This window comes from Rhamphochromis sp. 'chilingali' (genome assembly GCF_963969265.1).
Source record: "Rhamphochromis sp. 'chilingali' genome assembly, chromosome: 18".
In the NCBI taxonomy this organism is placed as follows: domain Eukaryota; kingdom Metazoa; phylum Chordata; class Actinopteri; order Cichliformes; family Cichlidae; genus Rhamphochromis; species Rhamphochromis sp. 'chilingali'.
Window position 1 is genome coordinate 20,710,907 of NC_137945.1, and position 21,663 is coordinate 20,732,569.

General features: G+C 38.9%; 1 protein-coding gene across 5 annotated transcripts in view; it reads left to right on the top strand.

Annotated features, from left to right (window-relative positions):
• Positions 1-21,663, top strand: part of tpk1 (thiamin pyrophosphokinase 1) — a 123,112-nt gene that overhangs the window by 46,311 nt on the left and 55,138 nt on the right. For all 5 annotated transcript variants that reach the window (XR_013969767.1, XR_013969768.1, XR_013969769.1 and 2 more), the window contains exons 5-6: positions 9,424-9,496; positions 12,800-12,895. Coding sequence is in view for 2 of the 5 variants with exons in the window: in XM_080865729.1 (XP_080721855.1) it covers positions 9,424-9,496; positions 12,800-12,895 (169 nt within the window). In the remaining 3 variants the exon portion in view is untranslated. The remainder of the gene's footprint in view (positions 1-9,423; positions 9,497-12,799; positions 12,896-21,663) is intronic.

Sequence of the window (21,663 nt, forward strand, 5' to 3'; positions counted from 1 at the left end):
GTGTGGAAGTGTAAATCAATCACCAGCAAGTTAAGATGTATTTAACCCAACATTACCATAACTAATGGACTACAGAGAGGGATAGAAAAGGAGGAAGGGATAAAGAAATGCAGGTAATCAATCAAAGCCAAATTTTATGAGAGCATAACGGTGCTGGAACACAGACAAGAGCAGCAACTTTCCCATGAATCAAATAAGATTCAGCAGTGTGAGGTATGAGGGAGATAAATAGGAAGAGAAAAGCAGAAGAAATGTATTGAAAACAAAGAGAAGTTGAAGATAAAGATGTAGTGCATACAGTGGGCATGCTCGTCTATAGTAATGTGGGAGTGCACGTTGAGCTTTCCCCAAATTATGTGTAAACACATTACAGAATTTCTTTTCTTTTCTTTTCTTTTTTTAATATTCATTTACATACAGAGCAAATTGCACTCAAAAATAAAAAAAGCTGTTAGTTCAGTGTTATAAACTCTCACTTGGAGATCAGCAGACTCATAAAACGATTAATCCCTTCAAATTCCTGCAAGTAATCCAGAAAAATTGCACTGCTTCACTATGGGGGCACATTCATACTCGTGCCCCCATAGTGAAGAACGATAGGACTAGGACTGCACAGTCGAATTTGAATCTTGATCATAATTTTGTTTTCCTACAATTAAATGAACATTATTAAGTAATATTAAAAAAAATGCCTGCTGAGCCAATTAAAATGCAAAGCAAAAGAAACCCTAAAACTATGCCTGATGATGTGCCTGCATGTGCCAGTCAAAACTGTGCACTGTAACTATGCTGCTTGATGTTTCCTGGATGAGTAACACTACATCATAAGACAAATCCATCCATTCATCAATCCATCCTCTTCCACTTATGCATTTCACAGTCGGGCATACAACAATCATCGATTCCAATGTCTGTAACAGCAGAAGGTAAAGAGCTTTTTTCTCAAAGCAAATACTTCCGATCAACCAAAGATATGTTATCCCCTCACGCAATGATTTACTCTAACTGGCAATACCTCCACTGTACAATATGCAAAACATCACATGGAAGGGAAAAACGGATCTCACAGATGTTGAATACTTTTCTCTGGATTTTTTCTTCACATCCATTATGCAGGTACGAAGTGAAACACTTTCTATTTTGTGAGGGACTTAATAAACGGGAATGTAGAACAAGGTTAATGGGAAAGCTGAGCTATTTTTCTTTTTCTTTATTTTTTAGAGATGCACTGAATTTAGGTGAATTTGGAGGACCAATTTTATTTTGCTGTAGTAAGAATGTAGAACAACATGGATGTGAAAGCAGCAGTCAAATGACAGTCCATTAAAAACAGTTTTGTCACTAAAATCAAGGTAAGGTTGTGAGAAACAGTAGTGATCTCAATATTGATTAAAATAATTGTGAGTATCCTTTTGGCCATAATTAGTGTCTGGTGGTGGGATGTGGGGGGTAAATCTTTGAGTTGCAGAATGGGGTTTTCATGGATTTTCTTGTCCTTCAGTTTGACCATATTTTCTGCTTTGTTTGCCAGTGAAGACAAGAGACATTCGAAATTGAAATTTTCCAGCAATGCGATTTTATTAATGCCTTCTTCAAAATGTGGACGATGTCAAACCATAAAAAGTGAAGTGAGACTTTGCAGGGTTTTTTCCACATATGTGGCTGTGACTATGATTTCCATTAAAGAATAATGAGAATAATGTTTCTGGTCAACCTTCACATTCTTCTGTACTGCCACAAGAGCAGAGTGGGTGGACGGCCTCCTACAGTTAAAAGAAAGGCGCCACATAATCTTCTGTCAAAACAGGCTTAATGGTAGACATTAGGGATGTAGAGAGGAGGGGGTGCTTCAGGCTAAGGCTCTCTGCCTCTCATGATGAGTCAAACGACAATGATTCTACTCGGTGAGAGAAGGCAAACGGTGCATATTTTTGATTTCTCCATGAAGCATGCATCTATATATATATTTTTTTTTTCAATCTTATTTTAAAGTGTTCACTCCAAGCTTATGTAAGACATAGAAACATTCTAATATCATGCATTATTGAGTTTCTATTAGCTAGTTTCCAGCTGAAGTTTATATATTTCTCGAACTCTGTTTTCAAACCTAAATACATTTCTTTCTGATGTGCACGCCCTGAATCATACTATTTAACCAACTGCTAATTTCTTAGAAATTTGGGTCAGCTGTTTGTTCTTTTCTTGGTATTGCATCTCCAATTCTCCTTTTACATATTTAAGTGCAGCATGCTTAGATCTCCTAAATATTCCCGACAGTGTTGTTTATGCATATGTGCTTTTTACTCTGTCCATGTTACGTTTTTAAGTTGTCCTCTATCTTGCTCCACCTTAGGTTGGGATTATACTCTCCAAGTCTCTTAGTCTGTTGGGGCCACTCCTGAGAATGTAAATAATCTTGTTTATTGTAACAACAAGTTGTGGATTACTGCTATGCGCTCAGCCCTGCTCTGCTTAAATCAAAAGAACCTTTTGTATTAGTACCTAGTTGGATCAACTCACCATGGATCACCACGACTTAACAGGGTTTACTACCTAATGTACATTGTTGTTGTCCCGTGATGTAATTAGTATGTAAAACAAACCCTACAACAAAGGTAGATGTCAAGGCAACGCGATACCTGCTGCTATGTCTCTGGTTGAAAAATGGCAATTCTGAATTTTATAAACGAGATGGTCTCATGACTCATCGAGTAACCTTACTGACCAGCCAATTGGTGGCGTGCAGTCTGACAACGTCATATTTTAGTACCTGCTTGGATCACTTGGAACACTGGGCAAGTAGGTACTGAAAAAGTACCTGGTACCAGGTTCTATTACCTAAGGGAAAACCCTGAAAACTATGGCTACTTAAATATATGCATACTATGTATAAGAAATATATATTCATATATATAACAAAACACTGCACTTACTTATAAGGCAGTGCTGTTTAGACAGCTGTAATGAGTTATAATCCCAATTCCCAAAAAGCTAGGACAGTGTGTATAATGTGAATAAAAACAGAATGCAATGATTTGCAAATCTCATACACCTGTATTTTATTCACAGTACAGTGGAAAAAACTCAATGTAAAGCAAAGGCGGAGAAACAGGAAAAAAGGTCATTTTCTACTATGAAGCCATGCTATTGTAATAGATGCAGGTATCTACTGTATGTATGTGGTCATGTGTTTGGTTGTTTGCGTATTTGCGTATTCTGAAAGTTTTTTCAGGCAAGAATTTGCCTCAAAAAACACGTCATCTAGTATATGTTGCTATATGTACCTTTCAGCATTGATGGTGCCAATTTCATAGGCAGTAATGCACCCAGATACCATCAGAGATGCATGCTTTTTTAACTGAGGACTGATATTGTAAAAAACCTGGTCCCTCTCCTCTTTCATCTGGTGGATGCAGTTTTCCAAAAGAAAGAAAACTAATTTTTATTAATCTGATCACAGAACAGTTTCTGCTTTGCCTCAGTCCATTTTACATGAGCTTTCTCCAAGTGAAGCTAGAACTTTAGGCTACACTTGTAGATGTCATGGCAAACAGTGATTCACAGACAATGACTTCTGAGCCCATGCAGTTATTTCCAGGACATAACTATGCCTGTTTTTTTTATATTATTATCCTATTGATTATTGGTCTTGTCCACTGCACAGAGATTTCTCCAGATTCTTTTAATTCTGTACTGTAGATGAAATATTCACTTCACAATTTTACAGTGACCAACAATTTTTATTTTTTCCTGCGATTTTTCTTTCTAAGAAGCTCTGCCTCTCTACTGGGTATAAAAAGACCATTTTAATGTTACTCACCTGTTGCCAATTAATCTAATTAGATGCTAAATGTTCAAAGTGTCCCTCCAGCCGTTTCTTTTTAGTACCACTTACTTTTCCAGCCTTCCACAGATGTGCTGCAGCCATCAAATTCAAAATGAGATAATATTTTTCCCTCCAGTTTAGAATTGGGATTGTGCAATTAAAATATCGATCACAATAATTATAATATTTGAGGCTTTAGTTATATCATCCTGCATTATGATATTGTGTACTATAATATTGTTAATGATATTGTTAATTGTCTTTGGGCACTAACACTAACTATTAAGCATCTGACTTCATATAAATAAACTTCATGGGTATTCATGGGTTTTTTGCCTTTCCATCAGGTCTGACACTGATGGTTGGATTTTCTTGCATAATAATAAATAATAAATAAATAAATTGCCTCTTTCAAATAAATTGACTTTGTTTATAATGTCTGCATCAAATCTAACACTGTGAGACAGGATGATGCCAAGAGCTGGATGAACAGCTTGAGGAGTATGGCTAAATGTGGATGGAGGTAATTGAACACAAGCAGTTTATAACATTTGCAGCTAGTGGTGTATGTGATGTTAATAAAATATGAGAACATATGCTTGTGTTATTGTGTCTCTGTTTGACTAGTCTGTATGTAAAAGTGAATTTTATAGCGTAGTTATATCACCATATCAAGGTCTATTCATTTTGGTTTGTTGAAGATAATGCTGTCCGCCTCAGCAAATGAAGTTGTCAAAAGCAGAAGTACTTTTTTATAAGCCTGAGTGTTGGATAGATATCTTTGACAGCCTTTCATTTTATTTCTCTCATTTTCATATATTCTACATTCCACTGACGCCTCACGATTTTTATTCTTTATGTGTGCCTGACAGGAAAGTACCTGCATGTGTGATGTAGACAAAACCACATGTTGGTTGAATTCTAATACAGATGTGATCAGAAAGGATTTAAAAGACAAATATGTTGATATTATATAGTCCCTTTACTGTTTTTTTTAATGTAGGTTGTATTCATACATTTGGAAACTGTTTAGTTGAGTTTCAGGTATTCTTTGACCAAATCAGGGTCAAATACCAGCAATTTATTTAGCAGGACTACGTATAACTCGTAACGCAAAACTGGCTCTGTCTTCACCTGCGATTCTGCTACACTCCTGATGGAGTTTGTCTATTACAGACTGATTGAAAATCCTCCCCAGTGTTTATTGCTCTGTGTTGGAAATTGACATGCTGAGTCGAGTTGATGAGCACAGGGAACTGGGCTTTGCCTTTTAATATGAGAGCTTTGCACTTCTGTTTCTACATAATGCGGTGTGCTACATTTTGTTAAGTTTATTGTATTAGAATTGTAGCAATTAAGGATAATTAAAATTACAACTGTCCTTTTTTATACTACAGCTAGTAGCCCTAAGAGTAATACAGAGAGTTAATAAACCTAGAAGATGTGGTTTGGGTATGACAGGTATGTGGTTATTAGAAGCCTGCAGATATTTAACTTATTAACTTTGGGATCAGACACAATTGAATCACATAAAGAAATCTAATTTTTCAGATGTACACATGTATGCTTTCAGCATCATGCCACGTCGAGACAGGAGGGTTTGCGGTGTGTCGATATAGACATGCGTAGATGTGTTAGACACACACGTATACCAACATGCAAGTAAGATCACACTCGCGTGCTTTGAGGTTTTGATAATTAGAATCTTTGCTGCAGTGGGATAATAAGAACTCTATTAACACTGATTGATTTTTTTAAGGCCTGTGCTTGCATAACTACCCATTATGAAACCAGATAGTTATCGACCACATAAAGATGAATTATGCAACTGGTCTTTACTAACTAATAATTTATATCTTCACATTAACCCATCTTTGTTTATGCACTTAGGTATATACACAAAAAACTAGTTCATGATGATTTAAACTTTGTGACATGGTGCATTATCCTGCCGGAAGCAGCCAATCAAATATGTGGTCATAAAGGGATGAACGTAGTCAGCATCAGTACTATTGTAGGTAGTATAATGTATTTATAGGTAGGTTGTGGTATTTAAAAGATGCTCAGCTATATTCAGTTGATATTAGGAGGCCCAACTGTGCCAAGAAAATTTTCCACCATGCCATTATACCACCAGCACCCTGAGCCTTTGGTACAAGGCAGGATGGATCCATGCTTTATGTTGTTCACATCAAATTCTGACCCAGCAATCCAAATGTTGCAACAGAGACAGTCTCATCAGATCAGGCAACATTTTTATGATCTTCTATTTTCCAGTTTCCAATTTTGAGCTCATGCAAACTGTAAGGTGCCCCTCCTGCTAGCTTTTAGCTGACAGGCGTGGCACCTGGTGTGGTCTTCTGCTGCTATCACCCATCTACTTCAAGGTTTAACATGTGTTCAGAGATGCTCTTCTGTATACCTTGCCTTTCCTAGGTTGTTGCTTTTCTGTCGCCACAAGGCAGTGCATCTTAACAAATATTATAAGATATTATATCATATCATAGTAAAAATAGCCTTTTAGCAGTCTGGTTAAGGTAATTAAAACAATACAAAAAACCTGTTGTCATATTTAAAAGCACCGTGCCTATATCGTCCACTATCTGTCCCTCCTATCTTCTAAGCAAAGAGTCATTTTTGAGGTTCCATTTTAACACTTGACCAAAAAATGTCATGTGATTTGTTGTCAAATGTTTTTTGTCATGTGTCCACATTTGTATGCAAGTGTGTGTGTGTAAGAGAGTGTACTGATCACATCAGCTATTGTGAGTCTATCTAGTGCTATGCATGTCATACCGCTTTGGTTTTGGTTGTTTATGTATACGGCATGTAATGATGTCATCCAAAGCAATTCCTCCACCTCTTCATCATCTCTTCTACTCTGATTGGGAGATGCGATAGATGAGAGGAGTAATCAGAGCCACATCTCCTCAAGTGATGAAAAGGACCTGAAAAAGGGAGAAGAGTGTTTATCATGTTGTGATTCACGAGAGGGTGAAAGCTACAAGAAAATAAAATAACATATACAACATTTGGTTGTAATTAAGTGGTCATATGGAAGCAGTGAGACCCAATTTGAAGAAAACAAAGACAGAAAAAGAAAGGTGGAAAATATAACACATCTATCCAAAAAGAAGGTGTTTCTTCTGTCCTTAGATGTTGATTCTAAGGACAGTGTTTAGATTGAAGAGTCGCTTTAATTATGCGGAAAAGTTAGAACTGCAGTGCAAAAGTGTGAGATGATTTGAAGAGACCGTGAAGAGAAGAGCATTATGTGAGAACTTGTTCATGATAAAAAAAAAACAGGCAGACGATGCAGAGAGAGAGGGACGCACAAGCTGCCTGACAGACAAAGAGATACACACAAACACAGGCAAAGGTCACACAGCCAGTCCTGCCACTCGGTGCTCAGACAAACTGGTGGTAAAATGCTCTATTTCCCATCCAAATTAAAGTGTCAGTTAACATTAATATGGAAGTGAAGACTGTCAGGCGCACAACATGCAGACACACAAACACGCAAACAGCATTTACCCTCATGTGCACAGACACAAATACAGAATTTAGAATCTTGGCTGGTCAATTACTCTCCGCCGATGGTGTCATGCACACAGGTCACAAAGGAATGTGCGTGTGGTTGTGTGTGCATGTGTGTGTGTATGCGTTTGTGTAAAGCTCTGATCAGACCCAGTGTCACAGCTCATTCCATCTGTCACATGAAGGTTATTTCTGAATGAAGATGCAATTGTGGCGTTCTGTATAATAAGAAGGAGGCGAAATAGCCTTTGGTTGTGTGTACCTGCATATTTGCTGCTATTTATGCATATTTTGTGTGTTTATCTCAAGATGAAAAATTTGTTCCTTGATCATATTTTTTTTGTCTTATTCAGTTGGAATTGTGCTTGTTTGTCTTTAAACCTGTGTGTGTGTGTGTGTGTGTGTGTGTGTGTGTGTGTGTGTGTGTGTGTGTGTGTGTGTGTGTGTGTGTGTGTGTGCGCGCGCGCATGTATGTGGCAGCAGATTGCAAACATTTCCTGTGTTTGTCTTCCTGTATCTTGTTGGTGTAAATGGGAATCCTGAGGAGGGAGGGAATAATCCTTATGTATCTCTTTCTTCAACCAACTGGAACATCGCTCTCGCCTCTTGCTAGAGGAGCACATGCACACAAACAAACACAAACACGCTACCCAACCAACCATGAAATCGTAATGTCAGACCTGTTAATGCCTCTAGATAGCAGCCACTGCATCCCTGCGTGGTTTTGCCCGATACACATAAACACACACATACACACAAATGAATAAACAGAGAGCTATCTGTTACTCTCCGGCAGGAATCTTCTATTCAGCAGTGGCTGGTTGTTAATTCCTACACTCTGGGGATTGCAGGTTGCCTCAGAAAACAGTTCAATTCGTATGAATGAAATACATATAAAAGTTTACTTTGAGCACGCTCGTATTTCCCCAAAACTCCTGACCAGTTTTATTTGCACTAATCATTTTAATTGCATGCATCAACATGCTATTTCTGCATCCTGTTAGTTCAGAGTTATTGTGCCTGTTTGTGCATTTGTGACATGTATCCACATTTATAAGCGGCTATATAGAAAGTGCTCTTCTTTAACCAAACCATAAACTTTCAAGAATAAAATTGGCAAAAGTAGCTCAGGTTTATTTTCATTCTTTTTACATTTGTTTCATGCATAATAAATGCATAATAATAAGCTGTCAGCATTAATACAAGTTGGAAGTCGAGGTGATTATTCTTCAAGCTTAATTGAAAAATTTTAAAACGAAGCTTAACTTATGGTTCAATTCATTCATTCAGTGCTTTTTTTGTTGATACTTTCCTTTAAAGATAGAAACTCAACTAGACTTAAATGATTTACAAGGGAAGTTTAGTTGAAAGCAACTATCGTGCAATTTATTTGTGTGCTCTGTCAGATTCCTATCATTAGTCCACATACCTTTCTAAAACATAACTGATGTCAGTTCAGAGCAACATAGTCTTTACTTGATCCTATGCGTCAAAACATCCAATTACACTGTGACCTCTGTTTATTAAAACTGATGCACAGTTCTAATGGAGAATCTACTCATCCCGTGTGCTGGAATATTTCAAGATCTGAACACCATGTACATGATGCTCTGTTTGCTTGCGCGTGTGAGAAGGACACCAACTCAGTGATCTGTTTATTAGATGTGACTAATGAGTAATTTGCATCCAATCTGTTGTTGATGCGTTTGCATTTATGCACCTAACTATCACAGTATCAACATGAACTTTTGCTTCTGTATTCTGCCACGTTTGTTTGGGTGTACCTTCCCATCAATCTATGTATATCTTCTGTCAGCCGTGTGTGTGTGTGACAGGGCCAGGCTCGGTGCCACAGAGATTCACCCTGTCAGTTTCCATGTCTCTTCGTCTGTCCCGGCGGCGTCACTCTTCTCCCTCGCTGCACAGATCAAAGAGCTGACACATGCCGCAGTGTCCTTTCTCTTTTCCATCTCTAACTCTCACTTCTTGGCTCTGTCATTCTTGCAATCTTAACCCGCTGTCTTTTTCACTAACCCCCATCTTTCTGTCCTTATATCCAGCTTTCTCCCCGACTATATCAGTGGGGATTTTGATTCCATTACAGCAGAGGTCAAAGCTTTCTATGCAGACAAGGTAAGTGGAACAAAACTTGCACGCACTCTTATACCTACAGGTGTTCATACAGAAGAAGTAGGATTGTAGGGAGAGTCCATAACACATGTTGTAGCATCTGGATGTACAAAGAAAAAAAGGTAGTTGCTTAGAAATTATAGTGGATTAGTCCAAGAAACAAAGGGTAGCCTAGTTCAACATCTGGAGCAGCTGGTTTGTCTAAAAAGCCTAGTACGGTAATTTGTATATGGTAAATGTTAAATGCATTTTTCTTCTTACTGACCACTCAAATCACCACACCCAGCCATTAACACACAGGGAGACATTCAGCAGTTTATTCTGTATTTTAAGCATTGTATCTGTCACTTCTGAAAAGAGGCTTGTAGAAGTGAAGATAGAAAGAAATTTATCACTCTGTGAAAAAAACTAATGTTCTTAAGAGTAAGAAAAAGAGAAACAAAATCATTTTTCAAGAGTAATGCAAAATTACATAGGCTGTGAAGATGCTCAGCTTAACTACATGATAGTAATCTATTCAGAGAATCTTGAGATCATGCAGGAGACGAGGTCACTGAATGGCTGCGCTTTTGGGCCTGGCATTAGATGTGACAGACGTGATTCTGTAGTGAAAATATCCGATAGGGTTCAGGAACAGCTTCAAAGCCAATTTTCACTGAACACAGTTCGTGCCTGCATCAGATAAACTGAGGCAAAGTGGAAAACCATCCTGTCACCTGGCAAGTCAAAATTTAGAATTCTGCTTGTGCCCCCTGGGCTAAAGAGAGGATCAACCTCCTGGCTTAGTGCACAGCTGAAAGTCTACTCTCTGTGATGATATAGGTGTGCACGACACAGGTGACCTATATTTGAAGGAAAATGTAATCATTTCTATGAGCACTTGCCTCTTAGCATTTATAAATACAAATTTATCTTTGGGTTGAATCTCACACACTCGCATTTACTAAATATTTTCGGAGTCATACATCACATCCCACACAAATGTTTTCAAAATTAACCAGTAGGTGTTCCACACCTCTTGCCCAGTCTCAGTAGCGATAGTCTCCAGTCCCTTCACGACCCTGAATTTGATAACGTTTGGGTCACACAAGCTTGGAGAATGATTTCAGCAATGTCCTGTCTCATGGGAAAAATGTGTATTCCCTGAATGCTTGGAAAGTGACTCTTGGAGATTGTCGACTGTTGCCAGTTGCAAATAGGGTGCTTGTATTTGTTTGGGTCGCTAGCACAATGCCACGGTTAGCCGTAGTCTGCATGGAAAATGCCAACTTGTCTGCAAATACTTAAAAACTTAGCACTGAGCAATAGTGAAACTCGAAGAAATGCAACACAAACGTGAAATAGAGCCCGTTTGCCTTCAGAGTAAATATTAGATCTTTTGAAACATGTTGGTTTCAGCAGTAAGAAAAACAATCTAAACTACCAGTTTTCAGTCTTCACTGTTTCACAACCACCTAGCAAATAGTTGCCAAATGTTTGCAGACACATTGGCATCTTTCCAACAGGCTACAGCTGTGCAGGTTTTTAGTGCAGCACCGTACACCTCTTTGTTATTAATTCCACGTAGTGACAGCAAACAACTTACTCACCATCCAGTCAGGTAATATACATTTTTCCCTAGCAACCGGTGGTTACCAGGGTCACTGACTGGCCTTTGAGCCTGGATGTGTGGGGCTTATCAAGTGATTTCACTGCAACTACCAGCAACCACTCACAACCATTCAGGGGAACACTCAAGTAACCGGTGATTGCAAGGCAGCCAATCAGTCCTAACTGAGGCCTTAACAGTTAAGAGGATGGATTCTTAGATGGAGGAGCATCTTCTTCACTTTTTCAAATTAATCATTGCTAAAAATCAACACTATATTTTAAAAAGTCTTCATTAATCAGTGATCATGAAATATTATAATACTAATGATAAAAAAATCCATACAAAACTACTAGAAACGGGATAAATGCACAAAAATAACATTTGAAAAGGGTTAGCTACACATAAAGATTAAACTTTGGATGAGGATATTGGAAATGGACAAAGCAATCTGCATTTTTTGTAGGTGACTAAGTTTGCAGATTTAACATAACACGGTCCAGGTACAAGAAAGTGCTTCTCCAGAGTCCCCCTTTGACATTCTTCGTTGTAGCCTTTACTCCCTGTGTACCTCACTGTGCAAGAAATTTGTACATGTAGGCATATTTAGATTCAACTATTCAAGGTCATAAAAATAAAATGCAAATGATTTCATGAAGGGGACTTTCCATTGTTTATAGCAAGCAAAATGTCAACCCACAAGCGCTGTTCAATAAATAATTAATACAGGGCAAGTCAGACATGCATACACACACCCACACCTTAGAGAAAACAAAATACAGTGCCTGTGCGATCTTTGTGCTGTGTCACTTTGATCAGATGCTACTGATGCACACCGTTTACAGTTTGAAATGCAGATTCGGTATCATCACACGTACACACAACACACACATGATTAGGCACCCATCACAGATTATTTGATGTCTTCAGCTGTTTCTCTCTCCTTTTTTCTCTTCTCACGATTCCCCCGGCTCTCTCTGTAGCTATCTGTAATATTAGACCCTTTTCACAAAAATCACACAGGTTGTCTGGAAAAAAAAAGAGAGAAATGCCTTTTTTTGAGGGGGGTGAGAGAAAAACAGTCTGTTATGGTAATGCCTTTGAAGCAGAAATATGGGAAAATGCGAGCTGTTCCTTCAGAGATTTCTGGCAAACGGTGAATAATTCTGCATAAATGGGAGGGAGAAAACAGAAAAGCATCAGCAAGGGAGGGAGGGAGAGATGGGGGGTGGAGGGTTGGTGGAAGAGGAGGGGAGGAGAGGGAGGATGGATGGGATCAAACAGAGCACAGCGAACAAGTTTGATATGACTGCGCGCGTGTATGTGTGTGTGTGTGTGTGTGTGTGTGTGTGTGTGTGTGCGCGCGTGTCAGTAAAGTAGCAAAGTCGCTGTGTTTTGGAGGAAAGTGACACTGTGGAGAGAGAGAAAGAGACAGAAGGAAAGTAAGCCGGAGCATGGTTGTTGTAGTTTAGGGCCACTGACTGGAACCTCTACATTATTCAGCAACACAAGCCAAAGACAGCCAGACAACAGTAAAACACTGATTTATACCTCTCTCCATCTCCCTATCGCTTTCAGTTTTTCTGTTATCCCCCTATCCCTTATCTTAGGTATTTGTTACACTATCTATGTTTATGTACATCTGTTGGATTGTGTTTTGTTGCCTGCTTGTTTTTTTGTGATTTGTTTTTAATATATTGATATTTGTGCGTGTGTAGGGGTGCAAGCTGATAGAAACAGCTGACCAGGATCTTACGGACTACACCAAATGTCTTGCAATCATGGTGGAGGAGATTCAGAAGCGACAGCTACAGGTAAATGCCACACAGCTCATATATGGTTCTGACTTACTTCTGATATTTATGGTTTATATTTTAAAGGAATTCTTTGACATTTTGGAAAACACTTTCTTCTGAATTTATCAAAATGACTGTTAAACTCCAGTCCTATAAGACAGCATAAAGTCCTGGATGCAGGTGGCAAAAGCTTATCCAAATATCCCTAATGCCAAGGTCAAAGTCCATGTTGGGCAGATGTATTGGGCAGTATTACGGACATAAAATCCTAATCTGTTGTTTGCACTGATCAGATTAGCAAACTATAGTATTATTTGGTGATTATTTGGCGATAATTGGGCTTGATAGGTACCCCTGTGCTAAAAATGTTCATATGAGCATAATGCATATGCTTTAGTCCATATTGCTTTATTAAAGTCACATTTCATCTACATATCACTTTCAGAAACAATTGTTTTTTTTATTTCATTTCACTAACAGTTTTTATGACATTAACTGGCTGCAGATGTAGCACCGGGTAAAAGAAATAAGCAAGGCTCACGTCTCCCTCAGTTTTGTGCCCTTAAGTAAGGCATTCAGTCTTCAGGTACTTAAGATCAGGTGCTCAGAGGTCAGTAGTGTTTTACTGTCGGTTTTCTTGTGGCAAATCCCTGTAGTGAATGCGTGTGGGTGTATGGATATGAAACAATCTCTTTGCCTGAAAAGACCATCCATGCTCACTCAACGTCCCCCGAAGAAATAGCTGCTGAAAAATATCATTGGAATAGCATTACACCTACACAGAAAATGCAAAGTGAGATTTGGCTGTCTTAAAATATGAAATACTTCACTTTTGTTGTGATCTTTTTCAAAGTGTAAAAACATTTCCCAACAAGCTGATATGCACTACTCTGAAATGAGCTAAACAGGCTGCTCAGCGCCTCATGCCCAGTTTGCTGCTGCAGAGCCAGACACGCAGACAATAACACGATCCAGAGATTCATTCAGTTTCCAGCCTGACTCCCAAAATGCCAACAGAATGTCCATAATGTTAGTAATTTAGTAAACAGCACAGTTTTTAATTTAAAAATGCTAATAGTGATGATTGTTAAGACGAGCACTGTCCTAGAACATTATCTTTTGACGCTGCCTTCCTCTTGACCTTTCTCTGTTTCTTTTTGTCCTTTTAGTAGAATTTTTAACAGCATAATAAGTGTTGCTCCAATCACACACTAGCGCCCCAATCACTTCACATTGCTAAGCTACAGAAACCCATTCATCTCATATTCACATGTTGCCACATTTTTACTCTGTTGCTCACTGCCAGGCTTTAAGAGGAGCTATACTTTTGTCCTTCCTTTCCGTGGGCTCTTTTTTTTCTCCCCCAGCTAATATGTAATCTGCCTTTGAACCGGCACACACTGTTTGTCCGTCTGTTTGCCTGCAAGAGATAGGAGCCTGGCAATCAGTTTTTGGCTCTCTGTAAGAGTTGCTGGTGATGACTTTTTCTGTTTGTTTCCCAAGGCTTTTCCATCTTTCTTTACCCACTATAACTCTTACTTGACCTTTTGTTCTTTTCAGCACTTAGAATAGGCATGGGTTATATAAAATACTTTTTTATGATAGTTTTATACGTATTCTTTTGTTTTCAGATTCACTGATTTTCATTTAATGAATTATAAATGTAGATGAAGTAATAACATATGCAGATTACTGGGCATTGTGATGTTTGGGCTTTGAAGAGTCGCCCTATCAGCCCCCGTATGTTTTTCCTCCATACAGCTTAGCACTCAATTGATCTCATATTGTGTTGGTTGAAATCCTCCCTAAAAAAATGTTACCATGGGATTATGCTGGGTAGATTAGTGTTTGTTTACATACATATATATATATTTATATATGTGTAGTTATGTTTGTGTGTTAGTGCTTTGAAAAGTGTGTATCTCTGTGAATGTGTTTGTGGGCAGCTAGTTCTTCTGTGTGTGAATTCAATTGCTGTTTACATGTGTTTTCCTCTCTAAGAAGCGCACATGTGTATGTGTGTCCCCAAGTCTGATAGGTCTGCTGGTCTGTTTATCCTCTCACAGCTCTGTTTAGTTAGCTCATTTCTTCTCAATCCCCTATTTCTACTTTCTTTAGTCTTTCTTTGGTTGTTATCCTTAATAAATGGAAGTGGGGTTTTTTGTGTTTGTTTCTTTTTTTGCTTACTCCTCGTCTCCTAGCCAACCAGTAAAGAGAAGTGACCAAATGTATAAAATCAGCTTGTGAAGTTTTCTTCATTGAGCCATGAGAGTTTCCTTGCTCCGCTTACTGGTTTGTTTTTAGTAAACAAACATGAAATATGAACAAATAAAAATTCATACAGTTGTGTAGTCTTTGATATGCGTAGCTGCCACAACAGAAGTGATGATGGAAAGCGAAGATTGAGCAAGCCGGTGTGTCATTGGACGTTGAAACACAATACAGTGTTTTGTTTTGTTTCTTTCATCCTCTTCTCATTGTTCTGCATTCTTTTTTCAGTATTTGTTATTTTTTTAAGATTCCGTGTCCTGTATTTTTGTCACAGTGTCAAGAATTTAGAACTAAGCTATAATACGGGTATGGAGGACATCACAGATGAATTTGGGGCTTTACTGTTGCAGGTAAGAGGTCACACTTAAATAAGAAAATACATAAGTGTTCTGTGGATTTATTATTGAATAATAATTTGCACTAAAAGTGACAGGTGGTAATGACAGATTGTCTCACATCTCCAAATCCCCTTACTTTGTCCTGCAGACCTCCACTGTTGTTCAAAAACACACGTGCTCTTTGGCCACCTTGTCAGATACACCTAATTACACATTGCAGAAACTCTATGCATTTAGGTAAAGACTGAAGTTGCTGAAGTTGAAACCGAGCATCAGAATGGGGAGGAAACAGGCTGGTCTGCGTATTTCATAGAAACTGCTGATCTACTGGGATTTTGCAGAGAATAGGGTGAAAGAGAGAAAATATCCAGTGAGCAGCAGTTCTCTGAGTGAAAATGCCTTATTGATGCCAGAGGTCAGAGGAGAATATCCAGACTGCTAGAAGTTGATATTAAGGCAACAGTAACTCAAATAACCACTTTCTAAAAGATATGCAGAAGCACATCTACGAATGCAAAACACATCTAACTTTGAAGGAAATCAGCTACAACAGCAGGTACCATTCTAAAACCCTGAATTAAGGCAGTTCTACAGGCAAAAGCGGGCCTAACCCGGTACTACCATGGTATACCTTGGTCATTGAGTGTAGATGATCCACTCTGACACACAGGTTGACACGGGCATAGTGCTATAAAACATTAAATGTGTAGGCTATTGGTATGTAGATAAAAACAGCCCTTTTTTGACTCTGGTTTGAGTAACGGTTGCTAAAAGCTAACTTGCTCAGCAGTTTCATTCTTGCGATATGTTAACACAAAGAAAAATCACAGAGTAACAATATCTGTATCATGTTAAGAGTGGAGTTTGTTTACCAAGTGTTGTTAACAGTTAGGTGATGTCTCTGCATGTGGGGGCGTCTGCCAGATGTTGAAATAACCTCAATCTCAGCACTTTGTTTTGTTTTAACTGCAACTCCTGAGGGAGAAAGTCAGTTATGACATATTTGGTTTGGCAATTTGTGCTCCTGTTATGAACTAAAGCACAAGTTATGGCTTAGTTCCTTTAAGTGATGAAGAACATTGAATACACTGAAGTAATAGTGCACTGTTGTCAAGTAAACAAGGTAATAAAAAAGGCCTTTTTGGCTGACAAAGGCACACTGCAGTAGTTTTCTGCAGTGTAATTACAAATGGGCAAAGCATGCACGCACATAGGGCTGTGCGATATGACCAAAATCTCATATCCCGATATAAAACATCTATCGTCCCGATAACGATATAAATCACAAAAATGTAACATTTTCTGTAAATTCTGTGAATCTCGGGCAGCTCGACTTGCGTGAAGTTTTTCCAGCTCCAGATCAGTTTGATCTCCCTGTTGGAGCAAAAAACAGTTTGAGAAAAAACACCTCTGCACATAGCACATGAAAAAACTCTTAATGCACCAAAGAAACACATGACAAGCAACAGGGATGGGTAAAGGGTGAGAGACAGCCAGTGTAGACAGTGCATCCACCCCTGCAGCATAAGCGCTGGTCTCCTTGATCTATCGGAGGGGAATAAGCGTAGAAGGCGTTTGGAGGGGGAGGGGGGATGAGTGTATATATGTTTGTGTGTGTGTGTGTGTGTGTGTGTGTGTGTGTGTGTGTGTGTGTGTGTGTGTGTGTGTGTGTGTGTGTGTGTGTGTGTATGTATCCATCTTGAGCTTTATTGTGAAAGGTTTATGTGGAAAATAAACAAGCGGACAAGCGATGGTTTTACCATCATTGTTGCTAACGACAAGGCATAAAAACAGGCGCTTTTCCATCCGTAGTGTGGTTATATTAAATATAAGAGAAAGAGTGAACTTCAAGAAATTAATATAGCCACTACAGTGACCATCAAAACAATGAAAAAATATTGCCGTAAACAGTTTATTTTGCGACACCACAAAACAAACGATAGCGTAAAATGAAACGATAGACGTTTTTATATCGTCATCCGATATGTCGTTATATCGAACAGCCCTACACGCACATATAAAAAATAAGCCTATAATCGTATCTACAGTATTTACACAAATGCACATTTTTAGTAGCTGTGCTTCTGTACGCTACCACAGTGGATTTGACAAAAAAAAACCCCCAAAGATGTCATTGAAGTTATGACTCTCGGCTTTAATTTTATACATACTACCCCAATTTTAAAGACGTATGTTCTGCTTGGCCTTTACTGCAGCTACCTTCATTTGTTACTTGTTTGTGTGTCTTTGTTGCATTCAGTTGTGTATTTTATAATTGAAAAGCATGCTGCATTGGGTGGAACATTTATCAGATCTTCAATGGCCAAGTCAGTCAATTTAGTTTCTTTTCTTTGAGCAACTCTTGGGTTGCTTTTGCAGTATGCTTTGGGTCATTATCCATCTGATCAGAGATTTCTATCAAAAGTCTGCTAGTTCTATCAATAGTTGTGTCATCAGGAAAAATAAGTGACCTGGTTTAATTGTTCTCATTTGCTTTAGTTGTCTCCCTTGGTCTTTCAAACCTCTTGGTGCTGCTGAGATGACCATTGCATTTCTTTTTTCCTAAGAATGTAACAGATTGTTGATTTGGCCATTGTTGTGGCCACATCATGTGTTTGCAATATCTCTGATGGGTTTATTTAGGTTTTTCAAGCTAATGATGACCTTTAATTACATCAATTGGACTTCATATTGAAAGTTCCAGCAAACTGCTACCATATGAAAATTCAACACTTAGAATCAGCTCCAGATCTTTTATCTGCTTAATTTGTTTTTAAGGGAACAGAGCTCACGTGTATATGAAACTGTTTGCCAGTCAGTTGTCCGATTACTTTTGAGCTTCTGAAAATGAGTGATTATGCCTATGTATAAAAATGGTTGTGATTCTTAAACAGTTAATGTTATACTTTTGTAAACACTTTAGGCTAAAGCTGAAAGTGTGCATGTTTGCCTGTTATGATGTTTAATTTAAAATCCATTTTGGTGGTGTACAAAAATATATAAGAATATATACAAAATTGTTTCAAGTTGTTCTCAACTTAAGTAACCACTTCACTCTCTCAGCTCTCCTGCACTCCCTGCCCAGCTTTACTGCTTGACACATATGCACACTTATACAAGGCCTTCAGAAAAAATGGTTATGTATGTATGGAGCCGGAGAAATTAAGCATTCCACTTTGAGGAATATCATCTAAAAGTAGCATAGATTTCAAATGTCCCAATTTGTGCAGCATTAGTTGCTTTAGCAACTTCAGCCCAGGAGCAAACTTTCTGATGCAAGAAGGAGTCTCCAAGAACATGAAAAATGTATCACAGGATCTGCAGGTACATTAATTCCTGCAAAGTTGGTCTCAAATGTGCGTGTTTCTGCAACTGGGAAAAGACTATAAAAAAATTAACCTGCATTTATAAAAATTATATTAGAAAAAATAAAATGGTTAGGAAATTAAAACAAAGCCAAAGAGCTTTGAAATAATAACCTGTGGATAGATCAATCCAAGCTATAATGGCAGTTGATACTTGGGCACAAACCAAAGGCAGCCTTTTAGGATAATTTCATGGCAGTTGGGACACATGGTGGTGGAAATGCTGTAGTTTGGGCTTGTTTCACCGCCTCAGGGACTGGTCTTTGATCATCTATGAATTCTGCTTCATATCCAAAACTACTTGAAGATAATAGGCCATCTGTCTCCATGCTGAAGTTGAACAAGAAGTGGATAGGATAATGATTCTAAGCACACTTTCATATCCGCTAAGGAATAGTTTGAAAAGAAAAAAAGAAAGAAGGATTATGGAACAGCCTAGTTAAAGCCCGAATTTGAATTTGAAATAAATATTGCAGGGAATATAAGGGACAGCTGAAGCTGAAAGCCGACAGCTCGCTGATTCTAATGTTTCAGCGGGTCAGCGCTTCGTGTTTATGCCCTTTTTGTGCTTATTCTGAAGCTGCAGGTTTTATCTCTCTCCAAACAATATTGAATGAACCAGCAGCAAAAGAAGATCCAAAATTCACTTCACATAAACATCGTCATGAATTCCCTCTTACTTTTGCTCTTTTGCTTCCACCACGATAAAATCACATTTCATGCAGAGGTAGCTGTCTCTCTCTCTGTACTTCAAGAACAGTTTCCCGTCTAAAAATCTGTTTTCTGCATTATTTGCTTGCTTATTACACACAAGTTGTTTACAGCGCTGTCGACCGCTGTTTTTTCCTTTTACTTGCTTCCGAAAAGAAAGCCTCATTTCTGCTGTTCAATAGGCTACTGAACAAATGTAAACTTTTTAAAATTATGCAAACTTGCAAAACGCTTAGCTGTGTCTCTAATAAAACCGCTGTAACTTTGCTCTGCTTCACTTCAGCAGCATAATGTTCATATGTTGATTAATGGTTTTCTTTCGTTTTTGATCTACTGCAGAATATTTTTTGTAAAATCCCAGGCCAAGAAAGTTGCCTTCATGTTTTTCTGTGTTTTATCCTCAGTTACTTTGACACAAAGGCATCTGCTGTGATGCTTACACCTTTGATAAAGTCTCGAAAGTCTCAGCTTTCTTTTTATAGAAATAAAAATATGGAAATGCACTGACACGTGATCAGAATTATAATATTTCTGACTGTCTGAGGCTAAATTTACCAGATTCAAATCGAATAGAATCGGATTGAATCAAATCGTGGATCAAATCGATTCTAGAAATCAGTGACGATACCCAGCCCTACATTTAAGGCGACCATTAATCATCTTGAAGCTGAACATATTTTGTATGGAAAAGTGGCCAAATATTTCAACATGACTTTGCCTGACACTGGTGGACAGTTATGCAACTGTGTATGTATGTGTATATATATATATATATATATATATATATATATATATATATATATATACACACATACATACACACTCAACAAAAATATAAACGCAACACCTTTGTTACTGCTCCCATTCCCCATGGGATGGACGTAGAGACCTAAAATTCATTCCAGATACACAATATAACCATCCCTCCTAAACAGTGGTCACAAATCAGTCCAAATGTGTGGTAGTGGGCACATCTGCCATATTGAGATAATCCATCCCACCTCACAGGTGTGCCACATCAGGATGCTGATCTGACATCATGAGTAGTGCACAGGTGTATCTCAGACTGCCCACAACAAAAGGCCACCCTGGAATGTGCAGTTTTGTCTCACAGCAAAATGCCACAGATGCCACAAGCAATGAGGGAGCGTGCAACTGGCATGCTGACAGCAGGAATGTCAACCAGATCTGTCGCCCGTGCATTGAATGTTCATTTCTCAACCATAAGCCGTCTCCACAGGCGTTTCAGAGAATATGGCAGCACATCCAACCGGCCTCACAACCGCAGACCTCGTGTAACCACACCAGCCCAGGACCTCCACATCCAGCAGGTTCACCTCCAAGATCGTCTGAGACCAGCCACCCAGACAGCTGCTGGAACAATTGGTTTGCACAACCAAACAATTTCTGCACAAACTGTCAGAAACCGTCTCAGGGACGCTCAACTGCATGCCCGTCGTCCTCATCGGGGTCTTGACCTGACTCCAGCTCGTCGCCGTAACAGACTTGTGTGGGCAAATGCTCACATTCGATGGCGTCTGGCACGTTGGAGAGGTGTGCGCTTCACGGATGAATCATGGTTCACATTGTTCAGGGCAGATGGCAGCTGAGAATGTCCCAGTTCTTGCATGGCCAGCATACTCACCGGACATGTCACCCATTGAGCATGTTCGGGATGTGCTTGACCGGCGTATACGACAGCGTGTACCAGTTCCCACGAATATCCAACAACCTCGCACAGCCATTGAAGTGGAGTGGACCAACATTCCACAGGCCACAATTGACAATCTGATAGACTCCATGCGACGATGTGTTGCACTGCATGAGGCAAATGGTGGTCACACCAGATACTGACCGGTTCTGGGTCCCCAGACCCCCAATAGCGCAAAAAACTGCACATTCCAGGGTGGCCTTTTGTTGTGGGCAGTCTGAGGTACACCTGTGCACTACTCATGATGTCAGATCAGCATCCTGATGTGGCACACCTGTGAGGTGGGATGGATTATCTCAATATGGCAGATGTGCCCACTACCACACATTTGGACTGATTTGTGACCACTGTTTAGGAGGGATGGTTATATTGTGTATCTGGAATGAATTT